General features: G+C 32.0%; 3 protein-coding genes across 10 annotated transcripts; 1 reads left to right on the forward strand and 2 right to left on the reverse strand.

Annotated features, from left to right (window-relative positions):
• Window positions 1-1,786: 1,786 nt before the first annotated feature.
• On the reverse strand, window positions 1,787-4,344 carry LOC116417632 (protein farnesyltransferase subunit beta). 6 transcript variants are annotated; one of them, XM_031931703.1, is made up of 8 exons: window positions 4,253-4,284; window positions 3,833-3,872; window positions 3,624-3,740; window positions 3,425-3,544; window positions 3,118-3,356; window positions 2,621-2,921; window positions 2,313-2,551; window positions 1,787-2,241 (listed from the first exon to the last, which is right to left on the reverse strand). In XM_031931703.1, exons 1-8 carry the CDS (start codon window positions 4,267-4,269, stop codon window positions 2,049-2,051), a joined length of 1,266 nt encoding a protein of 421 aa, XP_031787563.1. In that variant the 5' UTR covers window positions 4,270-4,284; the 3' UTR covers window positions 1,787-2,048. The 6 variants fall into 6 exon arrangements, with proteins under 6 accessions (XP_031787563.1, XP_032456328.1, XP_031787566.1 ...); XM_032600437.1 differs by lacking the exon at window positions 3,833-3,872 and having other exon boundaries at window positions 3,624-3,776; window positions 4,260-4,344; XM_031931706.2 differs by lacking the exon at window positions 3,833-3,872 and having other exon boundaries at window positions 3,624-3,776; window positions 4,253-4,331.
• Window positions 4,345-5,225: 881 nt separating this feature from the next.
• LOC100117106 (mitochondrial import inner membrane translocase subunit Tim16) lies at window positions 5,226-6,657 on the forward strand. Of its 3 annotated transcripts, none has more exons than XM_003426226.5 (2): window positions 5,226-5,524; window positions 5,812-6,421. In XM_003426226.5, exon 2 carries the CDS (start codon window positions 5,839-5,841, stop codon window positions 6,241-6,243), a length of 405 nt encoding a protein of 134 aa, XP_003426274.1. In that variant the 5' UTR covers window positions 5,226-5,524; window positions 5,812-5,838; the 3' UTR covers window positions 6,244-6,421. The 3 variants fall into 3 exon arrangements, with proteins under 3 accessions (XP_003426274.1, XP_001602965.1, XP_008206041.1); XM_001602915.6 differs by having other exon boundaries at window positions 5,228-5,576; window positions 5,812-6,657; XM_008207819.4 differs by having other exon boundaries at window positions 5,254-5,725.
• Exdl2 (exonuclease 3'-5' domain-like 2) lies at window positions 6,406-9,031 on the reverse strand. Its single transcript, NM_001129790.1, has 7 exons — window positions 8,793-9,031; window positions 8,493-8,634; window positions 8,111-8,410; window positions 7,917-8,041; window positions 7,434-7,831; window positions 6,943-7,352; window positions 6,406-6,738 (listed from the first exon to the last, which is right to left on the reverse strand). The coding sequence occupies exons 1-7, from the start codon at window positions 9,029-9,031 to the stop codon at window positions 6,535-6,537; spliced, it is 1,818 nt and encodes a 605-aa protein (NP_001123262.1). The 3' UTR covers window positions 6,406-6,534.
• Between the last annotated feature and the right edge of the window lie 125 nt (window positions 9,032-9,156).

The raw sequence follows: 9,156 nt of genomic DNA on the forward strand, positions 1-9,156 counted from the left end.
TCTTCTAAAATTAAAGTTCCATTGATTGGTGTTAAAACCTCGTAAAAACTTGACCCAAGTTCAATGCCAGCTTTGCTTAAAAGAGCAAATTCATAGTTTTGTGTCAATTTGTAAATTCCAGTTGGATAACAAAGTACGAATATCCTTTGATTGAATTCTCGAAAACATTTGATTTTTGCTGGTGCTTTTAAAACGTTTAGGATGGGAGTAGAACGTTTATCTTGTGAATACGGGAAACAAGCAAACTCCTCTTCATTCCATGAGAAACAAGTATCTGTTCCATAAAAATTGAGCACAATAAAACTATTTGGCAGGAAATCCTTTGGTTCTGTATTAATATACATTTTCTACAATTATTACATCAATTGCAGTTCGAATCACGTATACGGTTCTGTGCTGCATTAACAAACTAAATAATTATAACCGTATAAGTAGTGTGTTAGAGACACAGAGATCCACGCATTTGATTTGACACAACAATGGCAAGGCCTCATTCACTTGCGGTCGGTAGGTATACCACATATTATAACCTTTACTAACTATAATCCTACTCTAAAAAAGAGAGGAATCATCGTTCTATTCGGTCTCTGATGATTGGACGCGCGTGATAGTTTGTTTCTAACCTATACACCTAATAATGTTTAATATAAAGCAGAGCGCGCGTTGATTGATAGCATTGATCTTGCTAGTGCATATATATATTACATGTATACATGTATATATATATAGTTGCATAAAATAGATATAGATATAGGTATGCATATGGTATGCATACCTACCCTACCCCAGCCTACGAATTTGGAATATCGGTATTAAAAAAAATATAGAGGCACGTATTTTTAATAGCACCTTCCAAAAATAACAATTATTTTAACTGCACCCCCGTAATTAACGAGTAAAAAATAGGTCAAGATCGCGCAACTTATAAGGTTAAACTCAGATTATATACTTGGAAATTTGCATTTTTTAAAACATAAATAAACTGCACCCTACTCAAATCTAATTGCACCATCGTTAAACATTGATAAAATGCGATAGATATTGTAAAAAACCAATAAAATGCAATTTATCTATTGTCGAGCGCACGTGGCGCGTGAGCGCATGCGCGGCGTATGTGTTTGGGAAATTTCTATTTGGCATATTGTATCTTCTGTAATCTAGGATCTTGATTGCTTTAGAAAGGTACTTATAAAAGAAAAGAACAGTCTTAAATACATGACTAAAGCAATCATCTTCTTATACCTACATCTAATAGTGTCAAATACAAATCAGAATCTCCATATCATATACCCGCGCCGCGCATGCGCTCACGCGCCACGTGCGCTCGACAACGGAAGAATTGCATTTTATTGGTTTTTTACAATATCTATCGCATTTTATCAATTTTTAACGATGGTGCAATTAGATTCGAGTAGCGTGCAGTTTATTTATGTTTTAAAAAATGCGAATTTCCAAGTATATAATCTGAGTTTAACCTTATAAGTTGCGCGATCTTGACCTATTTTTTATTCGTTAATTACGGGGGTGCAATTAAAATAATTGTTATTTTTGGAAGGTGCTATTAAAAATACGTGCCTCTATATTTTTTTTTATACCGATATTCCAAATTCGTAGGCTGGGGTAGGGTAGGTTGTTACATATAGGTAGGTCTACCTATATGTACCTATAGGGATTTATTTTATTTTTATTTATATACCTATATAGGTATGCGCCATTTTCAAAAGTTGGAAAACCATAGGCGGGATTTTTTAAATTAACTGTTGATTAAAATAATTAAACAAAAGTATTTTAAAAATATCTTAACAATATTTATTTGTCGTTTAAACCATATACTCTGCTTAACATTTTAAATTTAATGAAAATGTACAGTACATATTATAGAAATATCAAATTTGTTATGGCAATAATGGTAGGTATTTGATTTTTTTTTTTAATTTTAATGATTGAAGGTAGTACTTGGTCATTCAAACTATTAAAAAAATGAATTTCGTCCATTATCACGTTATTATAGGAAAAATGTAATGTATACAAATCTTGGATTGTATAATTTAGCATTCAGGTATGGACAAAGATGCAAAATATTTTACAGAGTCAATAGCTGTTGAATAGACTAAATTGTACACAGGATGTATCATCTTGACAGCATTAATTTGGTGAGATCCTATTATTACACGTTCTGGAGAATTTTGAGCCACTGAAAGTCCACTTAGACCATAGCAAGTGTGATACTTATCACGATCCCTGAACAAAATAGTATTTAGTTCATCAAACATTATACAAACTACAAGTGATCCATTGTAAAAATTGCATACTTCTCTGGTTTATCCCGTAATCCTCCATATGGATGTTGGCAGCAGAGTAATAAATATTCTTGTAAAGCTGCTTGATCGAATAGCCAGTGATCTAGGATAATATTCTTTTCTTTGGCCAAAAGTGTGTTTATCAAAGGAAATGCACCTCCCTGCCAGAATGAATAACATCCGTCCACCAATTTGTTAGTACGGCCTTGGAAGCCTCCTTCTAGACGCATTTGTCTATTAACTATCCAACGCTAAGGGTAAGAAGTGTATAAATATATACATAAAATTAGTAAACAAGTTTGTCAAAATAAGAATTTTACCATAAAAGAAGATAAATTGAAAGCATCCGTTTTTCCCAATAAAATAAGAGAAGCTAATCCACAGTAAGCATAGCCTCCATGAGCTTCCAATCCAGGACAACCACTAAATCCTCCTTCCCAAGTTTGACATTTACCTATCCATTTTTCTGTATCCTTAAATATGTCAGGTGTATATATGTTTGTAAGCTTCGCAACAACCAAAGCGCAGTAAACTCCTCTGATATCAATTTCACCGTCTACATGCATACAGAAACTTCCATCAGAATTACGCAAGATTTTCAGAAATTTTCTGAGTCCATGTCTAGAAAGAAAGTGAATGTGTAAATTTTACTAATAGCCATTGCACACAAAGTCTGCAGAGAGTTCTGTAAAAGAATCTATAGAGATCTCTGCAGGGAAGTTTATTTAGTATCTGCAGAGTTCCAAGTCTTCTCTGCAGGAATCTCTGTAGACTTTTTTAATAAAAAATTCAAAGCATTTGACTACAAAATATATACCTATTGATTACGCTGTAGGCTTCTTTTGTACCAATAATACAAAGTGCATTAACCGCTGCATAAGTAGAAGCTAGATGAGGATATTGTCCAGGGCCACCTCCAAATCCTCCTTCTGGATCCTGACATTTTGCTAAGAAAATAACAACTTTTGCATAGTCCTCATCATCTAATGTTGCGCCTAATATATGTAGCGAGTGTAGAATCCAATAGCACAACCATGGTCTGCTAGAATCTAAACACTAAAAAGTGCAAGTTGTCAGAGTAATATAAACAGTGCATTATGAAAAATCAACATAGCTCAACCTACCTCATAGTCTTTTGAAAGATGTGATAATGAATTTTTCAAAAAATGAATGTGCCTGTATTTATTTAAGATAGGCTCTCTCTGAATTCTGTACAATTCGAGTACATTTTTTTCAACTTTAGCCTAAAAGTAGTACGCAAGAATCTGTTAATTAAATTGCCTTTATACATTACCAGTCACTTAATTTATATTTAATGTCTACTTGTTCTATTGAAGTTGCAGTTTCAAATTCCACATTTTGCTTCTCCTTTAAAATATCTGAATAACTTCTAATGGATTCTTTTTCCTCTAGATCATCAAACTCTATGCTTGACATGATCTACTGGCAACATGTGAAGAGTTGATTGAACAAAAACTTAATAAAATAAAAAAATCGTTATACTTGGCTTTATGTTATTTTACTGTATGTACCTTCTCATCAAAAAGTCTATCTTGTTGAATTTCATTTCTTCTGCCACAGCAAAGAAAAAAAAATATATATAAGCCATGCACACACGCACACACACACACACACACATATATATATATATATATATATATATATATATATATATATATATATATATATATATATATATATATATATATATATATATATATATATATATATATATAGCAAATACAAAAAACTTGATAATTATAGTTTATGCCGTGTTTTCAGATGACTACGTGACGAAAATCTTGGATTTTCTATTGGTTCTCAAGTTTTGCGCCAAATTTAATTATAAAGTATTAATTTTTCTAGAGATTTCGAAAAGAGACATTCTACTTTGAGCTTTGTATGAATGAATACGTGATAGAAAAACATTATTATTTTTAGATTAGACATACCGTATACCTGCGTACATGGTAGAAGAAGAGTGACAAGGTATGCCCATTAGCCAGTCGCATTTTCGTCCAGTTCGCGCATGTCCCGCGATGACGTCATAGAATTCAAAATGGCGGCGGCGACTGTTAGAGTTAGAGCATACCGAACTTCTACTGTCAGTGTTTTTTTTTTTAATATAAACAAATTGTAAATCAATACAATGCCAGTGTGAAATTATGTAAAAATAGGACTAAAAAATCAAATAGTAATAAAAACGTCAGATATTTTACGTTTCCAAAAAATGAAAACATTAATCAGCAATGAATCGAAGCATGTGGTTATGATATTGATAATTTTAGTATAAAAGATGGTAAATATACGTCACTTTTTTATAATAAACAACGAAAATAAATTGTGGCTAGTTATTATATAAATATATTGCAGCTAATCAGGTAAATTATATTCTATTCTTTAAAAAATACTATTTATTTTGCAAATAGCACGAGCTTGCTCTGATCATTTTGAAGACACTGATTATGAAATATCGCTCCAAAAACAAGAAAAATCAAGAAAAAAGATTAAAAAATTAAAAAAATTAAATGTTGTTGCGTGATTTGCACTGTATTTTTTAAAACAAGTTATTATTTAGTATAAAATATATATTTCTTACATTGTTATACGTATACTGCGAATAAACTTTATTTACTTTATACATTATTAAAATCATCTCCTAACTTTCTATTATAAATTCATTTATTCTTTAAAAATATTTTAAGCCATTTTATGTGTCCATAAACTTAATTTTTAGCATTCTGACTGATTTACATAATTTCATATTGATTCTATTATTTTATTTGTTTTTTTCTTAATTTTTTTTATTGAAAAGGTGCTTTTTTGAAGTTTTTATTTCAAATTTCGCGCATAAAATGACGTCATTGCGGGCAACCTTCTGATTGGTTGTTAAAAGTAAACATGCGCATGGGCATACCTTGTTACTCTTCTTCTACCATGCCTGCGTATTAGGTATATGATATAGTAAAAAACCAAGATTTACAGAGGTTATAATATCGATGATGATACGTTATTTTCGTATATTTAATAAGGGGTCAATGATATATTTAATGATGCAGTAAAATATTCAAGTTTGACAAGTCTTTACTATTATAGTTATTTTGTTAGTTTGAACTATTAATGCGACGACTAGACTTTTGCAATATGCAGTATTGTTGCGCCACAACAGCTGATCGTCCTTGAGTAGTCCGGCTGCAGTCGGCGGCTTTTATAGAACTTCACGTGTACGTATGTACTTATATCGCCGCAGTATATCTACAATTCTACTCCAAAATTGTAAGTTTAATGACAACAGTGATCCAATGTGAATAGAAAAAAACATATATTTCAACGCATTGAACATTTGAACAAAATATTAAAATAAATTAACTATTTGGGATATGTTCTTTTTTTTTCTGTAATGTTTCATAATTTTGGTACAGGAGGTTAGAATATGATTGAAATGTTTGATAGTTAACTTTCAGCACATAAGTAAATTTTGGTGTCTTTAATGATATGTTTCTCTCTGCAGATTTCAGAATTGTGAAACAAAAGTAAGATGGCTAAATACCTAGCACAAATCATTGTGCTAGGCACGCAAATGGTGGGTAGAGCGTTTGCCAGAGCTCTTAGACAAGAAATTGCAGCCAGTCAAGAAGCTGCGCGCAGGGCAGGTGGTGGACAACAAGGTTCTAATCGAGTTGCAGCCAATACTCGAACTGGTGTAACTTTGGATGAAGCTTTACGAATATTAAATGTCGAGCGACCGGACCAAACTGAAGAAATAGCCCGCAATTACAAGTATCTCATGGAAGCAAATGATAGATCGAAAGGAGGCTCCTTTTATATACAATCTAAAGTAGTTAGGGCAAAAGAACGAATTGACGAAGAATTGAAAAATACAAAAAGTGCACCACCCCCAAAATCAGAAAGTTCTAAACAGGATTCAGCCTCAGCGCACTGACATTTTGGTCTGACTTCTAGTCCAAATTTGTTAATTGTTTAATAGCATTCTGTAAATACTTGTCTAAGAATTAGAATAAATAAATACATTTGTAATATCTTAAGTTTCACTGTATAATATGAAAATGACTTTTGTTGAACAAAATAAATGGTACGTTTATACGTTATACAAATATAAATTTATTGGTCAATAAATATAAGCTTTATAATACACAGTCTTGCAAATCAAGTACTTGCTCTTTTACGAGTACTTTGTTCAGGTACAAGTTGATTAATTTCATTAAAAAAATAATTATACATTATTTATACCAGCTACTTTAGCATCTGATGGTTCTATTCTGCTTTGAACCTGACGAATGCTCAATCGTTCTTGATTATGACACACAGACCATAATTCAGGCAAATATTTAGGTTTCATGGTGCTTAGAAAATGTTCTCTCCATAATCTTTCTAATTCAACAAGACCGCCTTCTCTATTTTCAAAGTACTGCACAACCTATTTATGAAAGAAATTGTACAATTACAATATAATATAATGACAGATTTATAATATACTACTATAGCAGTGTGTAACATAATTTTGCTGATATGCATACTCATTTATTAGTATTAATCAACTACTCATGCTATGGATAAGAGTGACGAAACAAGCATGGATTTATGTTCCACAGTGCTATAAAAATATTGCACTTGTACTTACTTTTTGTCCATGCGGTTGACATTTTGTTTGAGGTGTTGATGTATTTTTCTTCATGCGATCTTGCAATAATTTGTGTTTTTGAGGAGATTTCATTGATAGCTGTTCATGCAAAACATTTAATAAGCTAGGTGTTATTTCTCTATTGCCAGTGAATTTTGTAACGTACATCTCCAATTCTTTTTTTCTCTTATGAGGTATTACAGTACCATCTCTTAGTACTTTTACTGCTGATTGTAGCATTCGCCAGTCTCTAGGAACTTCATCTCGCGTATGTGATAATGGCCCTGACAAAGGAGCATCACAGGAATCTGCAAGTTTTCTTCTGAGCTGCAGATCGTGACAATTACTTATTTCATGACATGCTGGGCACAGTAACAAAATATCATGTGATTGATGTGATTTCATGACCACTGTAAAAGACAAATGTTGTGTTTAGAAATGAAGTGAGGGTAATTTATAAAAAAAGAAATTATAATTTTCGAAATACTAACAGGGAAAGTATCTTCGATATTCTCTAGGAACGACGTTCTTTCTGATAAATTTATCAGAATTTCCACAAACCACACACTGATTTACTTTGACTTGTGTGTAGTACTTTCCTACTTCACCCAAAGCACGCCCCGATGGTTCAAATTTAAGTTTTACTGTAAATGGATCTTCTTGAACAACTTCTCCTAGTTGCTTTGAGACATACCACTGGGCCTTCTTTTTGTCACATGTGCATAAAATATCACCATCAGGTGCTTGCAAATAACAATTGTGATACAATGGTTTATTTCTTGTTGGCACACTGCTTTTATAGTCGACATTACTAACTTTTTTTATAATTTGACCAATATTATTAACAACACATTTATCTATATTGACTCTATCTTTTGAACCCTTGAACCTGAAAAATTTTAGTCAAACAATTGATTAATCAAATTCTAAGTGCTAATATCAACTAAATTTAATTTTAAATTATTTATATTAACCTCGTATCAATTATGTCATTAGGTAAATTAAAAAACCTCTGACTCTTGCTCAGACTCTGTAGACGTTTGATGTAAAAAAATAAACTTTCCCATATCGATCGTTTCTGTACAATCTTTTGCAGTATCTAAAAAACGGATGCTTTAATAGTTAATGAAATAAATGAATGAAATGTTGAATTGTTAATTAAGTTTACCTGATGATAAATAAGAACAGCTGCATAAGCATCATGTGCTGCATATGATATCTGTTCATTGGTGAGAGAATCTGCATTCCAGTTGCTACATCTCACTTCTAGAATTTTATCCATTTCAGTGTCTAAATACTGCACACAGAGTGCTGCTAAACTTTTTGGGCTTGGCAATGAATGGCGATGGGCCAGCATTCGTAAATCCACAGTTCCAACCACCTGACAATTGTAATCTTTGGCAATCTTCCTTCCATCATCGAATGAAGCAACACCTACTTTCAGTAAATCTCTACTAGATAGCAACTCCTGTAATAAATTGATGATTATTTTGATTGGAAATAATTTTGAAATTGAATTGATGTATCACTATTACAATTTGTACACCTACTTTGAGTTTAGGAGGAATATGGCCAATCTTACTCAGGCGAAATAATGCGCAAACACCATTGTGAGTAGCTAGTTGAAGCAAGGATACAGGTTCTTCATTTACCCATTCACAATCAAATCCTAGAACTCCATCTGACAAATTGCTGAAAATTGGAAAACAACTTAAATTAAAAAAAAAATGTTACCAACAGGTTTGGTAAAGTGTTGAATTTAATTCAAAGACAAGATTGAATCTCCAAATTTGTGAAGAATCAAAACAGTTTTCAAGGTGAAAGAGTTTGTGTTTATAAATAGGACTTACCAGCGAATACGTTGAACGGCGTAGTCACATTTTTCTGGTGAATCAACCAGAATAACTTTGTCCAATGAAATATTTAATACTTTTTTTTCATCATCGTCATCTTGACGATTTTTCTTATTGTTATTATCTGTGCTTTTTTTTGTTATACTGTGGCACAGTTGCTTGACACTCCGAAGTACGTTGTTGCGATACTTGGAGGCCAGAAGCACAAGGCCTACAGTAACGCACATAAAGAACATATTGTTTTTGCGTAGTTGAAACATTAATAAATTATATCAATAAACTTGCACGGTTAAACATATATATATATATATATATATATATATTTATAAGAATATATACACACACGACTTTTATGTACAAT

Source organism: Nasonia vitripennis, chromosome 5 (assembly GCF_009193385.2).
Source record: "Nasonia vitripennis strain AsymCx chromosome 5, Nvit_psr_1.1, whole genome shotgun sequence".
NCBI lineage: Eukaryota > Metazoa > Arthropoda > Insecta > Hymenoptera > Pteromalidae > Nasonia > Nasonia vitripennis.

Excerpts from the sequence above, each read along its gene's own strand:
- LOC116417632 (XM_031931704.1), bottom strand. The coding sequence starts at position 4,312 with ATGCGACTGGCTAATGGGCATACCTTGTCACTCTTCTTCTACCATGTA. Across the intron at positions 3,741-4,252 it reads ACCATGTACGCAGGTATACG|ATCATGTCAAGCATAGAGTT; the intron begins GTATGTCTAATC and ends TGTTGCCAGTAG. Across the intron at positions 2,922-3,117 it reads GCCTACAGCGTAATCAATAG|ACATGGACTCAGAAAATTTC; the intron begins GTATATATTTTG and ends CTTTCTTTCTAG.
- LOC100117106 (XM_003426226.5), top strand. The coding sequence starts at position 5,839 with ATGGCTAAATACCTAGCACAAATCATTGTGCTAGGCACGCAAATGGTG.
- Exdl2 (NM_001129790.1), bottom strand. The coding sequence starts at position 9,031 with ATGTTCTTTATGTGCGTTACTGTAGGCCTTGTGCTTCTGGCCTCCAAG. Across the intron at positions 8,635-8,792 it reads GCCGTTCAACGTATTCGCTG|CAATTTGTCAGATGGAGTTC; the intron begins GTAAGTCCTATT and ends TCCAATTTTCAG. Across the intron at positions 8,411-8,492 it reads ATATTCCTCCTAAACTCAAA|GAGTTGCTATCTAGTAGAGA; the intron begins GTAGGTGTACAA and ends AATTTATTACAG.